The following is a 21,876-nucleotide window of genomic DNA, read 5'->3' on the forward strand; positions in this document are numbered from 1 at the left end:
TTTGAGGATAGTATTTTTACATATAAGCTACTCTATCCAGAAATATATTTTTAAAATAACCTTTCAAAAACAGGTATTTTATAACTGTTTACAAGCAGTTATAAAATACCTGTTTGTGAAAGGTTATTTGTATTTTTTATTGTTCACATATAAACCACTGCTTTCTGCACACTGGTGAGTTAGCCTATGAATGAGTGTTAAGCACATCAGGCTAAGGGCATTGCACATCAGCTGTATGGGCATTGCATTATGGTATTTGTATTTGTTATTTGCACATTGTTAATCATGGGCAATGCATCTTTAAATAGTTAAACTGTGCGGTGTTATACAATTGTACTCTGGAGAGTTTTTTAAAAAACGTAAAAAAAGAAACAGCATGATGGGATGCGCAGTACTAGTAGAGAGAACCAAATATGTAAAGCACTTTTTTGTTAATTTATGATTTGCTGCATATAAGGAATACAACTAAAATCCTCTGTTGTACCACATTGAAGTATCATTATTTTGCATTGTGTTAAATCGCATCGTATCGCCCCGTATTGCATAATGTTGAATCAAATCATATCGAACTGTATCGCAACAGGGGTGAATCGTATCACCTGGTGTTTCAAATGTATCGTATCGTGGCAACGTATCGAGATGCACATCGCATCGGTCTAAGTCAGGGGTGGGGAACCTTTTTCCTCTCAAGGGCCATTTCAATTTTTTCAACATCCTCCGAGGGCCGTACAAATTATTGACGTCTGCTTAAAAATACTAAAATCACAGCCCATTCATTTGGCCTTTCTTTCATGCTGTGCAAAGAAAAAGCAACCTCTTAATCCAGATATCTCACCATGACTCACGCATGCATGCATGTGCACGGTGTGGCATGACCACCAACACAGAAAGATATGGACACAAGATGTGTGCAATTTAGTTTCCTATCCATGTGAACATGATTTAAGTGGGGGGGGGACCTAACCTCCTCAAGGGGGTCCGGGCCCGGGGCATGTTCCCCCTGGAAGATTTTTTTTTAAATGTTGAAGTTAAAAGCATCAATCTGGTGCACTTTGAGAGCAACATTAGGAGATCTATGGATACATCTCTCAACACCCATTTGAAACAGAACTGGAAGCAGATTTTCTTTTTCTTTATGGATATTTGACAAATCACTCCCCTTTCAAACTGTATTTGCACAACTTTTTTGTGTGTTACCTCGAGGGCCGTATCAAATTGTCTCGCGGGCCGTATACGGCCCGGGGGCCGGAGGTTCCCCACCCCTGGTCTAAGTGATGGAGATGCACATCCCTGAACTAAACAACCGGACTCTGGTCCGCTTAAAAGAGGTGGTCTCGGACCGCTTGCAAGTGAACTCTGGAGCGGATCATCGCTGGTGTGAACGCAGTCGGGACCAAAACATAGCAAGCGTTGTAGTTATGCGTCACAAGAACGTGGAGGTCTTCAAAATCTTTTGCGAAAGAGTGAAGCAGAATGAAGTGTTGAACATTGTCGTGTAAAGTAAAAATGCTCCGTCAACTATGCATAAAAGTCAGAGCCATCTGTCGTCAGTGAAACCTCATCCTTACTGCAGAACTTCTCTCATTATTATTATTATGATTATATCCAGGGGTGCACATAACTTTGTTGCCCTGGTTCTCAAAGGAGCACCTGGAGATGTTGGTTAGTGTGCATCCTTAAAATGAAATAAACCAGACCTTTTGAGGGGTACTTGACTTTATGAACGGGGGGGGTGCGCTAGTGAGCACGCAGCAGGGTTACTGTGCGGAGTGCATAAAGCAGACCCTTCACGCGATAGCGAGGGGTAGAGCGAGGGATCGCAGATGCCATCGTGCTCGTGGACGGATTAAAACAATTAAACCTAAATACAGATGTAGCACCTCATTTCAGACTCCAGCTTACAGCTTCCTGCCTACGACCTGCCTAAGACCAGTATCGAGGAATGTTAAGCCCTCCCACTATTTACCAAGAGGGCGTTGCCAGATTTTCAATTTCAGGTTTTAACCAGGAGATGGCGCTTCATTCACAAATACAGAAAGACAAGTTCCATGGACTTGCAGTTGTGTTTTGAAGAGCATTTGAACACATCAATATTTTAGATCAACTAAAGTGTATCTAACCTTGTAATTCAATAATATATAGTCTTTATATATTAAATAATCATAATAATAATGTAAATGTTTACATTACACTTCTTTATTTGTTATGCTCATACTTTTACCTTTACAATCGTTTGCTTTAATATGCAGTATATTTTTTGTATATTTGTGTGTTTGCTTCCTCCTGCTCCCTTTCGGACACATACTGTATGATTTATTATTATTATTAATATGAAGATATTATTAAGATAAGATGTTACTTTATTGATTGAACATTTTAGTTTAGAATGTGCTGTCCCACGGTAATTCAGAAGGCTCACAGGTCACATTCCGACCATTATTTAAAACAATAGGTGCTTTCACACCATCTACAGTTTGATTTGTATAGAGGGAGCTCTGTGGCTGAATGGCCAGCGATTAGGTGTGGCACATTTATCATCGGTGATCAGAGCTAACTGCCTGCCGTCAGATTTCATTTAAAAAACAGGTCTGATTTTAAGACTATTTCTGCGCTCATAAAGAATGATAAGAATATAATAATGCGTATTGAACTGGTTTCATTAATTAGTGAGTTTATTTAACACTAGAACCGCCAATCGGGTCAATTTGTGTGATGTGTGTTGCGTGTGTGCAATGTAACTTTTTTTCAATAAAATATTAAAGTCTTCCAGTCCGTGACTTTTCCTGAAATTGTGTTATGTAGCACCCTATGTTGTTAAAAATTGCATTCTAATAGCGGGATTTGACGGTGTTAGGTAGGCCTATACAAAAACCTCTGGCGGTTCTAGTGTTAAGGTAATTAGGTACAGTAGAAGCCCTTTTTTATCAGTAACAAATTTAGCAGTTGAACATAAAAGTCAACTAACTGAGGCTGCGGCCCCACGAGGACGAATTCGGTCGTTTGCGTTACTGTTTAGTGTCATATAGACCGTTGGGCCACACGAGGACGACCGAATATGGCACTAAACGACTGAGGAAACGACAACGGGTCCCAAGGTGGATAGAAATGCATACGCCACTCTCTGGGGGGTCAAACAGCTCCGTGTGTGCACCCTATACGGCGCTATACGGACATTTTCAGATCACTGATAGTGATTGCGCAATAGCCCCGCCTCTCCCCACCTCTTCTGCTCACCTCCACTTACCCCGCGCCAGTGCTGAAGTGTTTCGCCACCAACAACAACAACAATGGCGGATCGCAGAGTTGCTATCGTGCTCCGGACGCTATTGACCATGCTACAGTTGTTTGTGCAACATCTACAGCAATAATGATGAGGCAATAGCCCCGCCTCTCCCCACCTCTGCTGCTCACCCCCACGTCAAAGTAAACTGCACCCTGAATTCAGATTATTTATCTTTCTCTTGCGAGTGAAGTCTAATCTGACAGGACGGAGACACGCAGCTCTGCTCACCTGCAGCTCCTCCCGCTGCAGCAAAACACACACTTCAAGTCAGATCATCACCCTTAGCTATTTTAATTACCTCTCAAACTCCCTAAACTAGTTATAAATATGTTTATTTTTACAGTCGGCCGGGTCACTGATTACTGGATGAGCTGCTGCATGAGACAGACACTGACGCTGTCTGAAGAGAGGGAGGAAAAAGAGAGGCTCCGTGTATTTTATCATTATATTATATAGAGTCGTTATTCATTTGTTTTAAAGCTCAATAAATAACAAAGAAGACCTTTGACCGGCACTTTCATAATTTTGTCCGGAAGATTTCAACTTTAATACACCCTGACTGGCGAAAAACTCTGCCCGGTTCCTCGGCCCCCACCGCGGAGAATAAACAGAAGGGCAACCATGACAACCATGCTTCTTCGCTGCTTTTGTGGAGGAAGTTACAGCGCCACGTAGAGGCTCCTGCATATGTACTGCAGCTTCTCCAGCGGTTGGAGCTAAACGGAGCTCGTGTGGGCAGACACTATCCGGATAATTATTGCGTGTGGACGGAAGCCGTTTGCGATTGCGTTTGCGTTAATCCTATGCGTTTAGCTGTTTTCGTCCTCGTGGGGCCGCAGCCTGAGGGTCACTTGCAATGACAGTGTTGTGTCAACTGTAAGCTTGTCACTCAGAGTAACCTACAGTTAATTTAGCTGCTGGAGAAGAAAGATCAGGGGGGAAGGGGGGGAGAGAGCTGTGGTTGATGGGCCATTAGGTGTGCAAATACACAGCTGAGAGCTGCCGTTTCATTCAGACTGTTTAAAAAACGGTAACAACGGACTATTTTTCTTAGCGGATGCATGTCAATTTAAATCAATACAACTATTTTTTAAATCAATAAAAACATTTTCTAAATCCATAAAAGCATTTCAATTAATATTGGGAGTCATGTCGTTACTTTGTTGAGAATGTGGCCGTGTAATAAGCGGGAAAATGTGCAGCGACTTGTTCCGTATGGGGAAAATAACACCTTTCATCCTGATCTGCCGACGAGGCTCCATTAAAATATAAATATGTTTAGTGAATTACTGAGTTTAGGCATGTTAATAACGTTTTAATGAAGTTGAACAGTATATTCATATGTGTCAGTGATTTCATGTCAATTCGGCGAACATAAACATAAATGATCGTGGTGCAGATGAAGATTAAATTAGGATTAAAAATCGAGAGCCGGGCTGCATTTCCTCCCGTTCGTTTTAGAAAGCAGTTTGAAAAGTGTTTCCATTTCCCTTTAATATACCTATGTGTGGGAAACCCTGCTATCTTACCAGTTCTTATGCAACTCGCAAATATCTCTCTCCCTCTCTTTTCTATCTCTCTCTTCTCTCTTCCCTCTCTTTTCTCTTTTCTCTCTCTCCCTCTCAATGTTGGTACGCAAATGCGCCTTTTTTAAAATGATCCGGTGCTCTATTTGGTGGGGGGTGCGCATGCGTACCTGCGCACCAGTTATGTGCAGCCCTGATTATATCATATGAGCCGTCCACTAGAGTCAGTTGATATGCTCTCAACTCTCCAGATTAACAGCAGCATGAAAATAACCTGTCGATGCCCCATGGTGGAGGCACAGTAGAAATAGCCGGGATTTGCATTTTTACCGCATTAATGTCTGACCAATTGTTGAAGAGCATTTCCGTGCACATGACTTGTGTTTAAAGTTGATAGTCTGTTTGAATTTTGCCCGTGTGAACGCAAACCGAACCTTCTGAGAAATGAAACAATGTAACAAACTGTCGTCTGGTGCGCACCAGAGAAGCAGACTTTTAGGTGTGAATGCGACCTTAGACTCGAGTCACAAATTTGATTACTTTGGACTCGACTTGACAACATCGCAAAACACTTGCAGCATGTTGTACATCAGGGATCTTAATTAAACTGCTTCTGAATTAAACATTTCTACAGGTTTCAGGTCTACATTGGTGCACACAACTCATGACATTGATGTTTTTAGGACCTAGAGATCCGTAAGGAACGACGCATAATCCTGGACTGTGAACAAGACAAAGTCAAAGACATCATGGAACAGGTTGGTTGCAGTCTTTTCACTAGAACAATTATATTATTTCTACTTATATTATTAATAATATCCACCCAATCCATTTCCAGCAAGAAAGTGTCTAACCTTTCAGAATTATGATTTATCCTTTGCAGTCTTACATCTCTGTCAACTACACTGAACAAAAATATAAATGCAACACTTTTGTTTTTGCTCCCATTGTTCATGAGATGAACTCAAAGATCTAAAACATTTTCTATATACACAAAATAACCATTTCTCTCAAATATTGTTCACAAATCTGAAACAATCTGTGATAGTGAGCATTTCTCCTTTGCAGAGATAATCCATCCCACCTCACAGGTGTGGCATATCAAGATGCTGATTAGACAGCATGATTATTGCACAGGTGTGCCTTAGGCTGGCCACAATAAAAGGCCACTCTGAAACGTGCAGTTTTGCTTTATTGGGGGGTCTGGGGGGGTCCGAAAACCAGTCCGTATCTGGTGTGACCACCATTTGCCTCACACAGTGCAACACATCTCCTTGGCATAGAGTTGATCAGGTTGTTGATTGTGGCCTGTGGAATGTTGGTCCACTCCTCTTCAATGGCTGTGCCAAGTTGCTGGATATTGGTAGGAACTGGAACACGCTGTCGTATATGCCGATCCAGAGCATCCCAAACATGCTCAATGGGTGACATGTCCGGTGAGTATGCTGGCCATGCAAGAACTGGGATGTTTTCAGCCTCCAGGAATTGTGTACAGATCCTTGCAACATGGGGCCGTGCATTATCATGCTGCAACATGAGGTGATGGTCGTGGATGAATGGCACAACAATGGGCCTCAGGATCTCGTCACGGTATCTCTGTGCATTCACAATGCCATCAATAAAATGCACCTGTGTTCGTCGTCCATAACATACGCCTGCCCATACCATAACCCCACCACTACTATGGGCCACTCGATTCACAACATTGACATCAGAAAACCGCTCACCCACACGACGCCACACACGCTGTCTGCCATCTGCCCTGAACAGTGAAAACCGGGATTCATCCGTGAAGAGAACACCTCTCCAACGTGCCAGACGCCATCGAATGTGAGCATTTGCCCAATCAAGTCGGTCACGACGACGAAACGGAGTCAGGTGGAGACCCCGATGAGGACGACGAGCATGCAGATGAGCTTCCCTGAGACGGTTTCTGACAGCAGAAATTATTTGGTTATGCAAACCGATTGTTGCAGCAGCTGTCCGAGTGGCTGGTCTCAGACGATCTTGGAGGTGAACATGCTGGATGTGGAGGTCCTGGGCTGGTGTGGTTACACGTGGTCTGCGGTTGTGAGGCCGGTTGGATGTACTGCCAAATCCTCTGAAACGCCTTTGGAGACGGCTTATGGTAGAGAAATGAACATTCAATTCACGGGCAACAGCTCTGGTGGACATTCCTGCTGTCAGCATGCCAAGTGCACGCTCGCTCAAAACGTGCGACATCTGTGGCATTGTGCTGTGTGATAAAACTGAACATTTCAGAGTGGCCTTTTATTGTGGCCAGCCTAAGGCACACCTGTGCAATAATCATGCTGTCTAATCAGCATCTTGATATGCCACACCTGTGAGGTGGGATGGATTATCTCGGCAAAGGAGAAGTGCTCACTATCACAGATTGTTTCAGATTTGTGAACAATATTTGAGAGAAATGGTTATTTTGTGTATATAGAAAATGTTTTAGATCTTTGAGTTCATCTCATGAAAAATGGGAGCAAAAACAAAAGTGTTGCATTTTTGTTCAGTGTATATGACTTTCTCTAGTATCTCTCCTTAGGTCAGCTGGCACATATTCAGATTGCATTATATGACACTTAAAAGTGGACTTAAAATATATTTTAGTTTCATGTATTTTTGGTTGGTTTTGTTTTTCAGATCAGGTTTAACTTGGCAAGCCCTGAGGGAAATGCATCTGCTAAACCTTTATTTCTATTAAGTCATTTTTGTTAACAACAAACAACATACAAATTATTCACTTAAAATCCTTGATATGTTCTTACAATTAATTAATTATTAATTAATTAATGACTAAATGTCAAATGTTTATGAACGTGAGGGGACAGTGTAAATGAAATTGCATGCTTCTCAACACATGTGGTGAACTGCCCAACACTCGCTGGCTCTTTACGTTGACTCTGACACTGGTGATATGCTTAGGACATCATGGCAGAGCTTTAGGCCTCACTTTGTCAGAATTGCGTTAACTTTCTTAAATACAGCAAAGCTGATTCACACATCTGTATTACACACAGCACTTTTTCAGTTAGAGGGTTTGTAGTCTGGTTGGTGTGAGAGTGACTGATCAAAGAAGTGATGTATACGCCACTGTAGCCCCCTACCCTTTATGCCCTATGTAAATATAAGATCAGCTGAACTGGACTTTTTTCCTAGCTCATGAAAAGACCTTTTGGAGATTCATTGTTTTCACGAGACAGCAACGATAGGTGACAAATGGTAACACACACAATGATGTATTGACACAGCTTGTACTCTTTTCCCATCAGGTGATCACTATAGGCAGGCATGTGAAGGGGTACCACTATATCATCGCTAACCTGGTGAGCCCCCGTTTATGTCTGATTTAAGCAAAAACTGCTATGTATTGCTGATGCATGACGTACTGTGCGTAGTGGTTGGGACAGGAGGTCAGGTAATCAGAGGGACAAACATTTACAATCGGGTTATTTTCTCATCAATGATTGGCTCGCTGCACATTATCCCGCTTATTACTGCTCACTGAAGAAAATCAACAATTTGACAAAAAAATAATGTTATTCATTAAACAAATTCAGTTTTGCTTCTGCTATAAAAAAAAAAGTGTTCTACTGCATAGCAACAGCTGGAATTAAAGTGATAGCAACTGTAGCTTAAAACGACAGCAGCACTGATCGAGGTTTTCGGTGATTGTCCGAGTGTGTTCACATTTTATTTTCTATTACCAGTCGTTAAACACTACTAGAGCTCACACCGTGTTCCAGTATTTTAAATTCCTGTATGTCTTCTTCAGCTGATTTCTCCGTTGTCAACTCTCTGTGTCGTTTACCTACTTTGAATTGTACCCATTTATTTGTTTCTAAGATCCAATCACTTTTACACTCAGCTGAAATGGACTGGTCTTAGCTGATGTTAGCATAGCACAACATCAAAGGGTGGGAGAAGTACTCAGATCTTATACTTGAGTAAAAGTACCAGAGTGTAGGAATACTACAATTAAAAGTCCTGCATTCAAAATGTTACTCAAGTAAAAGTAGAAAAGTATTCTCATCAAAATATACTTAAAGTACCAAAAGTGAAAGTAGTCATTGTGCAGATTGGTCCATTTCAGAATAATATATATGATATGTTTTACAGTATAGGGATGCACGATATTGGTTTTTTGAAACCGATACCGATAACTTCCTGCTTCTCAAGACCGATACCGATAACCGATTATAATATAATATATATATATATATTAAATGTACCTGTAGTTTTTGCACACCTGGTGGTAAAAAAAAGACTAGTAGTGAGCAAATGACATGAGCATTACTACTATGAACAAAACTAACCCTGGGGTCGTCTCTGGCAAACTTCTTGCCTTTTTCAAAAGCCTCGTCGATAGGTAAAAGCCCCGGTGCCTTTGCAGCTGGCTTTGGATTCGCCGCTAGTGTAGCAGCGCAGGCGTCTTCATACGCTTTTAACACACCATCGTAGCGATGGCGATGTTTCAGGTGACTGATCAGGTTGGAAGTTTTATAGCTCGTTGCCTTTTTCCCTCCTCGTGGAACTTCTGCATTGCATTTGTTACAAATAGCAAGCGAACTATCTAACCCTGAAACTTTGAAATAGTCCCATACTACCGACGACATGTTTGTTTACTGTCCTGGCTTCACGGCCGCACGCCATTTACGTCACAGCCAGGCAGGAGTTAGGGAGCGCTGGATTTGTGAAAAACTCCCCTCTTCCTAAACCACCAATACCACAGTACTGGCAAAACGGGAGGAGCTGAGTGAAAAACAAGCGCCCCTCATCCCAATCCACCCACACCGCAGGATTTTTTTCTTTTTTTTACCCAAAAAATATATTGTATATTATCGGGGCTATTAATACTTTTATCGGGTTTATCGGGATGACGTCATAATTCCTAATATCGGACCGATAATTATCGGGCCGATATTAACCTGATATTATCGTGCACCACTAATGTTTTATAATGATTGATCATGAAAGTGTTCTCAAATCTGGTAAAGGTGCAGCTAGTCTGAAGTACTTTGTAGACTGCAGGGTAGCTGGTGGATTTACTCCAGGTGGAACTAAAGTCTGATTTAACACTTGATTATATTTCACATCATTCATCCACATCTGTAAAGTAACTAAAGGTATTAAATACATGCAGTGGAGTAAAAGTACACCATTTACCTCTGAACTGCAGTGGATTTCAACATTGTACTTAAGTACAGTACTCGAGTACTTAGTTACTTCCCACCTCTGCAAGGCATAGCCACATTCAGTAGTGCAGGATAGAAAAGAAGCCTGGTTTTTAACTGCTTTTTTTCTTGTGAATGAAAGTTGTAGTTGAAGTAGCAGATCTGCCTCCAGTAGGGCACACATGTGTGGTTCTATGTATAGAACGCAACTACAAAGTCATTAACTGAAATGTTGTGTTTATCATCTTTCAGGGTTTTGTAGATGGCGACCTATCTAAAATCCAGTATGGAGGTGCGAATGTGTCTGGGTTTCAGATAGTAGACTTTGATGATCCTGTGGTGGCAAAGTTTGACCAGCGATGGGAGGCCCTGGAAGAGAAGGAGTATCCAGGAGCTGATTCACGAATCAGAGTAAGATTTGGACATATAACATTAGTTCATACAGTAGGCTGGTTAGAATTAATTTAAATTGTTCCATACACTAGCACAATCATGCTTAATTAAATTAAATAATCTGACCTAACTCTCCAGGTACTGAGGAGAACATATTTTGTCATGAAACACTTTTTAATGTTTGCAGTAAAATTGGACATCATATTTCCAATAATCAATTTTTCCACAGCCACTTTTCCCAAAATACATTTCAAAAAGGTTATGAAACAACCAATGTGGTAACACACTTAAACATAGTAAGTACTCATTAACAGCCTGAAGTAAAGTAGATGTTTTAAAACCCACACTATCTGCATGGTTGTAGATAAATTGAGATACAATTAGATAAACCTTTATTGAGCAGCCGAGGGAGCAACAACAGAAATGAGATTAAAACATAGGGTAGCATTGGGAGAGTTGACACAAAGATAATTAAGAAAAAAAAATAAAGAATGTAAATACCAGCACATAGTAACATATCAAAACTTGAATTCAGTGAAACTGTTTACACGTATACAAATGTGAATAATTATGAATAATAAAATAGATATTGGCAAGTGCAAGTCCAAAGTAGGTCAATCAAGGGCAAATCATGTGCAGGCTGTCATCAACGTTCTTAAGTGGGGGTCTGTCCTTGACTAAGCAGCCTGATGGCTACTGGCCGAGGAGGGGTGAGTCTCAACGTGCTCCTCATCCTGCTCTGCATGGAGGAGGGGGGGGGTACAGTCCAGCTTCCTCCTCATCCTCCCCTCTGCCACCTCCTCCAGATTGTCCAGTTTAACTCCAAATACAGAGCTGGCCTTCCTTCAGCCCCTTCAGCATCTTATTTTAAGATTTCATCAATATTTTTTCAATTTTCTTTTTGTATTTGATTTATTTTCAAATGGAACATCTGACACTAAACCAATTTCCCCCTGGAATCAAGTATTTCAGATTCTGAAATAGGCAGCAGGTTATTGAGATGATTTTGATTTGTATAACTTTTTCTGTCTTACAGTACACCTCAGCCCTCACCTATGATGCTGTCCATGTGATGACGGAAGCATTCCGCTTTCTTCACAAGCAGAGAATAGACATGAGTCGTCGTGGCAACAGTGGGGACTGTTTGGCCAACCCAGCAGTTCCCTGGGCACAAGGGGTGGAGATTGAACGTGCCCTCAAACAGGTAACCTCATTAAGAAGAGAGAGAGACGGGCCCATTTCTATTAAAGCTGATAAAAGTTAAATTAATTCAGCCTTTAAGTAACATATGTAAGGACTGCATAGTTTTGAAGAAGGCGCTCCTTGAACTTTTTTAATGTGGTGTTTAAAGGATATATCCTGATATCTGAAGATTATGTAGAGGATCCATGTGGTTGATGTGAACATACTACGACAAAAGATGAAATGATTGCCGCAGTGATAACTTCCCACAGTACAACATTCTGTTGTGCGTAGACGGCTCTGCTAAGATTGTTCTATTTCGTATGAGGCTTCCCCCTCTAAGGCTATCGCTATTGGGTAATCCCACTGCACGTGTGCAGCACTGACAGACTTAATCCACGCCCACCTATGACGTGGGCCCCACCTCCGGCCTCACTTCCGTATAAATAGGAAGATGGCCCGTCCAACTGCTCCCATTTTTCTTCAGCACTCCGTTGCAGAAGCACTGTACAGGCACAAGCTCTTTTCAGAGCTGTTTACTAGAAAGCAAACATTCCCCCTGGCCCCATTCTCCCTCTCCTCCGGACGGGGGAGACAGGGCGGGGCTCGGGGTTGGCCGACATATGAATTACGACCGGCTGTGGCTGGCTCGCTCCAGGGAGGAAGCGGCTTTACACAGACGATACAGGTGAGTCCTGCCGGGGATTGGAGCACGCAAACGCGGCTCTCAATCCCCAGGTGTCGTGCACTCATTGTGTCCGTCTCCCTCTGGCCCACAGACAGCAGAGAGCGAACGCTCTCGCGGCTGCGGCCGGGGATGATTGGCCAAGCCCTTGATTATTGGATCCGAGTGGCGGGCAGCAGTCAGCCGACTCCTTTCCCTCCATTCACGGATCAGTATGTGGTTCCCCCGGCATCCTCCCTCTCCTCCGGACGGGGGAGACAGGGCGGGGCCCGGTGTCAGCCCGGCAGCCGAGCCTATATGTTCAGCTGCCGGGCTGACACTATCCGCCATCTAGGCTCTGCCGTATAGGCAGTATTCTCCAGGAACTCCCGGAGATCATCGGAAAGGCAGCCGCCTAATGAGATCTCCCCGTTCCCCCGGTTCAGGAGAGCTCTCCTCCGGATGACATAAGCGGCTGCCTCATAGCCTGTCGGTTATTAGGCAACATGGCTCGCGGCACAAACCGGCTGTCTTTAAAACCTGGCGGTTGATTAGACAGCACGGGCTTGTTTCCTATGTCACAGATATGCCTCCACACACCGTTCATTCCTCAAGCGGGTTTGAGCGTGAACGAGCCTCAATGTCCGGTTTACGAGCCTTCTCCTAAACGGCGACATGATGAGAGCCGCTGTGCAATACAGCGTGTGGAGATGCAAGAGCCGGCTGTAACCTGTCAGTCAGCAGCAGCAGGGCTCGTGGCGCAAGCCAGCTGTATTTAACCAGGCGGTTTTTAGACAGCAGAGCTTGACGTTTAAACCTGATGCTCCTAACCTGTCGGTTATAGGCAGCACGGTTTTTTTCTTCTGTCCCAGATGGGCCTACTACACACAGTCGTAATGAGCCCAGGGCTGTTATTACGCGCTGTGTGAATAGCACTGCACACACCTCCGCTCATTCCTCAGCGGGTTTGAGCGTGAACGCGCCTCAATGTCCAGTTTACGAGCCTTCTCCTAAACCGAGACAGGATGAGAGCTGGTGTGAGATGCAGCGTGTGGAGGCCCCCTCGCAGCTTTTCGGTCCGGGCCCCTCTTGGGTTGCTTCACGGTCAACGGCGGCGAGGGCTCTGACGTGGCTCGTCACCATGACGACCACAGCACATCCAGAGCATGTCGCGCACTCTCAGAATATTACTCAGAATGGCGACGTGTGTGTTCGATGGACAGATGAATAATAATAAGCAGCAAGGCCCACCGGGTAAGCCTGCTGCCCCTAACCTGTCGGTTATAGGCAGCAGGGCTCGCTGCATGAATAGGCTGTCTTTAAAACCTATTGGTTTTTAGGCAGCTCAGTTTTCCTCCTCTGTCCCAAACCTACCTCCTACACACGGTAATGAGCCCACGAGTGCCATTATTACGGTGAGGACAGCACTGCACACGGCTCCGCTCATCCCTTAGGGGTGTTGAGCGTGAACGCACCTCGGTGTCCAGTTTAACACTGTAAGCAATTACTGTTATTTTTCAGCCGGTATTCGGCACTAATCTACTGGCAGCCCCCTAACCAGAATGTTTCTGTGAATTATTTAATTTTTTACAGTAATAAGCTGAAATTGTATGAATACTGTATAATTTCAGTGTATTGCTGGCGTCTCTGCTGCCGGTATTTTACTGTTAATGAGAAAGGCTGTAAAGTCATTTCACAGTATGAGTACTGTGGTATTACAGTGAAGTGCAGGCGTCTGTGAAGAGACTGCCGGCGCTTTACTGTTGTTTGACAGGAAAATGTGTTACAGTGGACATAATGAGAGCCTGTGTGAAGTGCAGCGTCTGGAGGGCTCTGGCGTGGCTCGTCACCATGACAACCACAGCACATCCAGAGCAGGTTGGCGCGCTGAGTGGCGGCGCGTGTGTTCAATGGACAGATGGAATATAATATGCAGCAAGGCTCCCCGGTTAAGGCTGGGTTTTTTAACTTATCGGTTAATAAAACAGCAGGGCTTACTATTCAATCCGTCAACCTTTAAACTTTTTGGGTTTAGGCAGCACGGATGTTTCCTCTGTCTCAGACGTACCTCCTACCCACGTCGTAATAAGCCCACGGAGGGCCATTATTACGCCTCGTGTGGACAGCACTGCACACACTGTTAGTCTACTACAAATAAACACGACGTTTATCTTCTGTTAACTTGATTTATTCCATCAACGTACATAACACCAATACAGAGCCATTAACGAACAGTGGACCTCATGCTCCAGGTCTAACACAGACTCACTGCGCATGCGTTACACAGCCTCAAGAGAGCAACCTAGACTACCGTATATCCTGTAGTATAGGCGCAAAGAGATTACATGTTAACAATCTCATTCTATCTTTTTAAAGAAATAAACTAAACAAAAATAACTTTACATTGCATGAATCATAAAACAATCATACAGTGACTTAAAACAAAAATGTTTAAATTCCCTGAGTAGTCAACATAAATTAGGGAAACATTTAAGAAACAAATACATAAACAAAGGTGTTTTCAATGTTCCATTTCAACAGACACTTTAACCCAGATCCCATTGTCCTTCACTGAGTGCTTTTAAGAGCACAAGAGCCGAAGCTCCTTTTTTTGTGAGACAGTCAGCGAGCTGAGATTTTGTGTCTGACCAACGCACCTGCTTGATCCTCTTGCTCTGTATGAGCTCCTTAATGCTACTGATTTCCAACCTGAGTCTCTTCTCTGTGACTTGTTTTGTGGACTTGAGCGCATCGAACAGAGAGTGGTTATCAGTCACACAGAGTACAGGGGGTGCATTCAGTCCAGCATTTCCAGTAGTGAGCTCAGAAAATAGTGTGGCTAGAAAAATTGCATTGTCTACCCCATCTGACATGGCAAGAGTTTCCCCTGCAAGGGTACTGCGAACCACTCGTCTGATTTTCTTTGAATGCCAACAGAGGGGGGAAAACTTCCCTCTTTCTCCCATAAGTGTTATAAAAGTACCTCCCTGTGTGCCTCCGTCTGGGAGGTTTCCAAATGAAGCATCACTGAAAACTATCAAGTTCAAAGCATCACTGTTTCCCAGATGTTGAAATCTGAGTGTCACCTTTTCAGACTTTAGTTTACGGATGATCTTATTAGCATCATGAACAGACTGTACTGTTGCCCCTTTTATATTAGAAGCCAAACAACATGAATCAAACATTACATCAGGTCTTGTCTGTTTAGCAACCCATAGGATCTGTCCTATTTTTGATCGTAACTGCTCTCTCTCAGTTTCGTTGAGGGGTTCATTTCTCTGTGTGGCCCGACTTGCTTGTATGGGAATAGGCTCCAGGTTCTCGATGTAACTTTGTTGATGTACCTGAACTTCACCGTTAACAGTTACCAAATCCATTCCTACATAGGAGAACTTTTCATGCTCCTCGCGCCCAACCTTGAATGCAGACTGCAGTTGGGGGATCACATTGGATGAAAAGTTTGATGAGCCTGCCCAAAGAAAATCATCTACATGACACGCAAGCACCCCAGTGACCTTACATTGCTCATCCAACCAGTAAAAGACTGCCGGATCCACCTGTGACACTCTACCACCAGTACTCAGCATGATTTCCTTCACTTTGTTGTACCAATATAGTGATGCATCTGCAAGACCATATACACATTTCTTTAGTTTCCATACAACATGTTGACATCCTGCCTCTAGAGGGGGGCGGATATAAATATCCCTGGATAGCTCCATACCTTGCAAGAATGCAGATTTGATGTCCATAGAATGGACTTCCCACTGGTTTTGACATATCACTGATAACATAAGTCTAAGTGAATCTGTGGCACATGTAGGGGAATCTTTCGGTAAATCTTGAATATTCAGCTCTTCAAAACCTCTGGCAACCAGTCGGGCTTTAGGCACTATACCCTTGGGAGTGTCCTTAAGACTACAAACCCATCTGGTGGAAATGCATTTCTGCCTTGCATCTTCAACTTCCTCATATACATTATTATTGTGCCAGTTCTTTATTTCTTCCTGTTTAGCTGCATCAAATGAGATGTCTTTGGTTACAAGTACATCAGCTTCTCTGTCTTCTGTTTCAATGTTGAGATTATCAACCTGTGAGATATCAATTGATTCCTTTTGCCCATCACTACCATCATTCTCTAGATGTTGCATGTTATACCAGGTTTTATATTTCCCCGTAGCCTTGCCTGATCTCCCTAAGACTCTTGCTTTAAGTAGAGTATTGTCACCTCTGTTGATATATGTTACAGTCTGTCCTGTTTTTAAACTCACACCTGCAGAAGGGGCAGGATTATTATGGGCATTAGGCCTATGCGCCATTTCAGTTTGTGTTACGCTACTCAAAGTATTTGGAGGATCGATCGCTTCACTTGTATTGGCTTCCCCGTCACCGAATTGTTGTTCATTCTCTGTATTTTGCTCACTGTCTAAACTACCAGTTGCATTGTTTATACCTTGCTCACTTCCTGCTTCTGTGTCAGCATCATTTTGTACCATTTGCTCTTCATTAACCTTTGTGTTCACCTTGGAAAGCCTAGAGTGATGCACTCTCACTAGACAACCACCATGCCTCACAAAAACAACAGCCCCATCCTGACCAATAACTATCCCTGGTCCTTTCCACTCAGTGCATTCAGCTCGTTTGTAATACACCTTGTCATCTCATATTTCTCATCTGTGGGTTTGAGCTGCTTACGTAGTGCTCGTCTTATCCTTTCTGAGCACTCTGCTTCAGTAAATGCTTTTCTAGAGGCATGCAAGGCTGAAATGTGCTCTCCTACTCTAGCACTCATAGTGGTACCTTCTAGCGCAGGTGGTTTATCAACCAGTACAGAAGGAAGGTTGGGGTTCTGGCCAAACACCAGTTGATGAGGACTGTAGCCGTGCACATTGAGCATACTGTTCTTAGCCATGAGAGCCCAGTCTAGGGCTGTTTGCCAGTCACATCCATTTTCCCATCTGACCTTCTGGATGATGTTGGTGAGGGTCTGATTGTGTCTCTCCAGTAGCCCATTGCTCCAGGGGCTGTATCCAGCCGTGGTTTTTGTCTCAATGTTAAAGTTCTCTGCCATGTCACGGAACACTGCATTGTTGAATTCTCCTCCATTGTCACTGTAAATTCTCCGTGGTGGGCCGTGGACACTGATCCATGTATGAAGGAAAGAGTTCACCATCACAGAGGAGTTCTTTGTTTTCACAATGCTTCCAGCGCTGAAACGTGTAAATTGGTCAATGATGTGGAGGTACCATAAACTTGGTTCCAACTCGTGCAGGTCCACTGCCACCGTTTCATTGTACTCTGAAGCCAGAGGCAAGCCCACAGCAGGCTTCGGCTTGGTCTTGCTGTATCTCTGGCATATGTCACATTCCTGTACTATTTGTTGTAAAATAGTGTCACAATCTTTGTCTTTATTTCCCGAACTGCGGAGGAGTCGCGGTAGTCTTTCTGCGGAGGCGTGACCAAACTGTTTGTGTAGTTTCAGGAGAGCTTTGTGTTTCTCATTTGAGGTCATATTTTCTGTGACTGTAAGGACCTCATCTTCATTCTGGCTGTCTTCTGTGACTGTAAGGACCTCATCTTTCATTTCAATTTGATTCAATCCTGTGTCCTTGTCTCTGATATCAGTAGTGTCCTGAACTGGTGAGTTCAAGAGGGATATTCTGTTTAAACATCACAGCTCTATCATTCTCCATGTCCAAGATGGTTCCTGCCCTTTTCAGTGAAGTCTTACTCAGAAGTAGTGGGATATCAGCTTTGACTACTTCAGTTTCCACTCGACATTTTGTCTGTCCTATTTTGGCAGGCAGGTGCAGTATTCTGGAGGAATGCACTATATTTCCATCTCCAAAACGGAATGGTCTGGAGCTTGGAGTTTCACTTTTCACAATCTGGTTCACTTGACTTTGACTGAGATCAGCGACAAAGCTGTCCAACCATTTTTCTCCACACACTGTGCGGGTACATGCAGTGTCAATGATAGCCGTCCCTAAAGACTCAGTTAGGAATACCTCTGATTCAGACAGTGAGGCTTTAGTAAACAGTGTAATGTCACATTCCTCTACCTTTGTTCGATCTTCAGTTAGCTTTACTTGTTCGCTACTCTTGTGAGGACAGTCTTTAGCCCAATGGAACGTGCTCTGACATATAGCACATTTTGATCTCTTACCGAACCTATCCAGTGGGTTGGTACCCTGTGACTGTTGCCTTTGTTGTCCAACTTGTCCAAACTGCTGCGTTGTTGGACGTCTGAATCTTCCTTGTGAGCGTTGCTCTGTGAATAACGCTTCATCGTTCAACATGTATTCCGTTTGATGTGCCGCCTTGCACTCTCCCCCCAAAGATCCTCTTCAGCGCGGACTTCATTGCAGGAAACGTTAAATCTGTACACGCAGTCAGCGCCATTTGTCTATTTTTCTCGTCTAGACAAGCCGTGTCCAAAAGTTTAAAAGCTAGCACAGCGTCAGGAAGAGTCATGTCGTACTTTTTCATTCGGTTGTATCGCTGTTCAAAGTCAATCACATAGTCCGCCATGGACACGGAGCTCTCCTTTTTGATACAGTCAAAAAAAGAGTAAGCATCGTATGCGCGGTCTCTCTTCTTTGAGAAACATGCCATCTAGTTTTGCTAGCAGTGTGTCCATACCATTGTCGTTGTTCAAATCCACAGCGGGTATTTCCATGGCGATGTCCCTTGTCCTTCCTTCCAGCCCCAGGACAACGGCGAGGGCTTGTTTCTTCTTATCAAGTTCAGTAACCAGCTGCCAAATGGCGATTTCATTTTTCCAACACTCGTATGGTCGGGATTCGTCGAACTTCGGTGGAACTTTGTAGTTAGCAGTAGCCATCTTCTGCTAACCATCCTCTGCTACCAATGTTAGTCTACTACAAAAAAACACGACGTTTATCTTCTGTTAACTTGATTTATTCCATCAACGTACATAACACCAATACAGAGCCATTAACGAACAGTGGACCTCATGCTCCAGGTCTAACACAGACTCACTGCGCATGCGTTACACAGCCTCAAGAGAGCAACCTAGACTACCGTATATCCTGTAGTATAGGCGCAAAGAGATTACATGTTAACACACACCTCCGCTCATCCCTTAGTGATGTTGAGCGTGAATGCGCGGTTTACGAGTCTTCTCCTAAACTGCGACATATTGAGAGCCTGTGTGAAATGCAGCGTGTGGAGGGCTCTGGCGTGGTTTTCCACCAACCACAGCACATCCAGAGAATGTACACCTGGCGCTATCAGAGTACTGGATGGTACTCAGGTGCGGCTTTCACACCAGCGCTTTTCAGTTTCTAGCTCCGAGCGGGAGCTTTTCTGATTCAGCTCCGGTTTCCCTTTTCAGCTCCCGCTCTGTGCACACCGCCCACTGGCGCCCCAGAGCTGCCCTTGCTGCGTCATGACGTCACCGTTTACATCGCTGATTTGCTCCCCAACGGAAGCTCACAACAACAACAACAACAGCGTCGGGTCGATGATCGTGTTGCTTTTAATCACACGAAGCCAGAATAAATTGAATAACGACTTCTCCAACCTTATACTTTGCTCCAGAGTGCCGTGGTTCATTGTTTATTAATGTGTTTCTGCAGCATTTACCGACCGCTGCAGTGCTGGCTGCTCTTCCACGGGACTTTATTCTCCCTTTAGCTCCCGGTTAGCTCACACGGCAGCGGCCGCTCTAAAGTATTCACTGTCCGACTCACACAAGCAGCTGATGCATATCCCCAGTTCCCCTTAGCCTAAGTGAATGTGTGTCAGTCTGAATTGACACTGTTTGGTATCACAACGCTGTTATGAAAGTGTCTCTGGTATAAAACGGGTGATGTTAGCATAGCAACCGAAGCTAAACTGACTACTCTAATCCGATAGCTGCAATAATACAAAACAACACGTCTGCCTCTCTCCACAATGATCGATAACAGTGAACGGATGGTCAAAGTAAGGCACAAATAAACAGAATCACACGAAGCCTGGTTAGTGTTGCCTGACTTTATAAAGTGTGTTTATAAGCACTACTGCTTGTAGGCAGGCATAACAGTCAACCCATGGGAGGTGGGTTTAGTTTCCTGCACGCCTCGACGTAAGAGAGACGTAAGCGACGTCACCTCTTAGCTCCAAAGCTCTTGCCTCTGGACCGACAATTTTTTGGAGCTGGAAATGAAGCGGATTCCGGAGCTAAGAGCCGCCGCAGCTCCGGTGTGAACTGGAAAACCCGGCGCTTTTCAGGCTCTAGCTCCGAGCCGGAGCTGAAAAGGCGCTGGTGTGAAAGGGGCAAGGGTGGCGGCGCGTGTGTTTGATGGACAGATGGATGAGCAGGCGGATGGGCAGAGAGTAGTCTCTGCAGTTCGCCTCTCCCCCCCGCAGTTCTTCGGGATACAGGGAACCCTGTCATCCCGGGAACAGTGTCTCATGCTCCGTGCAGAGCGGCAGGAACTCTTGATAAAAGGAAGCTTTTTTCCAGGGTTCCTCATGGGGAAGAAAATCAGGGTTTTTTACTCCCGGTATTTTCTGGTCCCGAAGGAGACGGGGTGGGGGGAATGAGACCCATCCTCGATCTGTCAGTGTCCACCAAGGGAATGACCTTTTCCCATGCTGACGATCAAACAGGTGCTGGAGTGTGTTCACCAGGGAGGTGCACATCCATAGTCCTGAAGGATGCATTCCTCCACGTAACCATCATCCCGAAACACAGAATTTCCTGCGTTTCTCATTCCTGGCTCCACGCACTTTTTCAAAGTGGGTGGAGCCGGTGGGAGCAGCTACTCAGAATGGGGATGAGTGTTATTTTACCTGGACGACCGGCTGTGGCTGGCTCGCTCCAGGAAGGGAGGAAGCGGCTTACAGACGATACAGCTCGTATCTCATCTATCAAACCTGGGTTTCATTATCAACTGGAAGAAGAGCTGTCCTCGTCCCTCCCAGGTTATCCCCGGAGAGGGGAGAAAGTGACAGCTCTTCTCCGGCGCGTCACACCCCGCGGGGCGGTGACAGCCCTCTCCGTGATGCAGCTGTTAGGCATGATATCAGCTGGTCACGTGGTGATTCCCATGGGTCTCCTTCATAGTGAGGAGACTCCAAGTGGTTTATTCGCCTGTGCATCGACCCCGTGCGTCAGAGGAGACGCATGGTGTACATTCCTCCTTCCGTGGTTTTGGATTTGACCCACTGGAAAAATCTCCACGTCAGTAGGGGTGCCCCTGAGCAGAGTGACGTCACACACCACAGTGTTCACAGACGCATCTCTCGCAGGCTGAGGAACGTGCATGTCGCAGGCAGTGGCTGGCTCACATGTCTCTCCATATAAACGTGCTGAATTACTCTCCGTATGGAAAGTAATCCAGCACTTCGTCCTGTTGCTGTACAATCAACATGTGTTGATTCAAACAGACAACAAAGCAGCGGCGGCCTACATAAATCGCCAGGGAGGTGTTCGATCAGCGCAGCTGCTGAACACACATCCCACACAGCCAAATGGACAGCGTTCCGTGTGGTGTGCAGGGAAAAACCTGGACCCCGTTGGCCCCCCTGCCTCGTGCTGTCGTTCCTCCAGCTGTTGCTGGACAGTAATTGGCTTATAGCACGGTCGAAACATATGCTGCTGCCATTTCATCTTGCCACGTAGGTTTGGGGTCA

General features: G+C 44.5%; 1 protein-coding gene across 6 annotated transcripts in view; it reads left to right on the forward strand.

Annotated features, from left to right (window-relative positions):
* The window catches only part of LOC117455313 (glutamate receptor 2-like), a 186,024-nt gene that overhangs the window by 74,530 nt on the left and 89,618 nt on the right, over window positions 1–21,876 (forward strand). For all 6 annotated transcript variants that reach the window (XR_004553080.2, XR_004553081.2, XM_034094784.2 and 3 more), the window contains exons 5-8: window positions 5,493–5,567; window positions 8,091–8,144; window positions 10,245–10,403; window positions 11,422–11,589. Coding sequence is in view for 4 of the 6 variants with exons in the window: in XM_034094784.2 (XP_033950675.1) it covers window positions 5,493–5,567; window positions 8,091–8,144; window positions 10,245–10,403; window positions 11,422–11,589 (456 nt within the window). In the remaining 2 variants the exon portion in view is untranslated. The remainder of the gene's footprint in view (window positions 1–5,492; window positions 5,568–8,090; window positions 8,145–10,244; window positions 10,404–11,421; window positions 11,590–21,876) is intronic.

The sequence above is a fragment of the Pseudochaenichthys georgianus genome, chromosome 1 (assembly GCF_902827115.2).
Source record: "Pseudochaenichthys georgianus chromosome 1, fPseGeo1.2, whole genome shotgun sequence".
Classification (NCBI taxonomy): Eukaryota; Metazoa; Chordata; class Actinopteri; order Perciformes; family Channichthyidae; genus Pseudochaenichthys; species Pseudochaenichthys georgianus.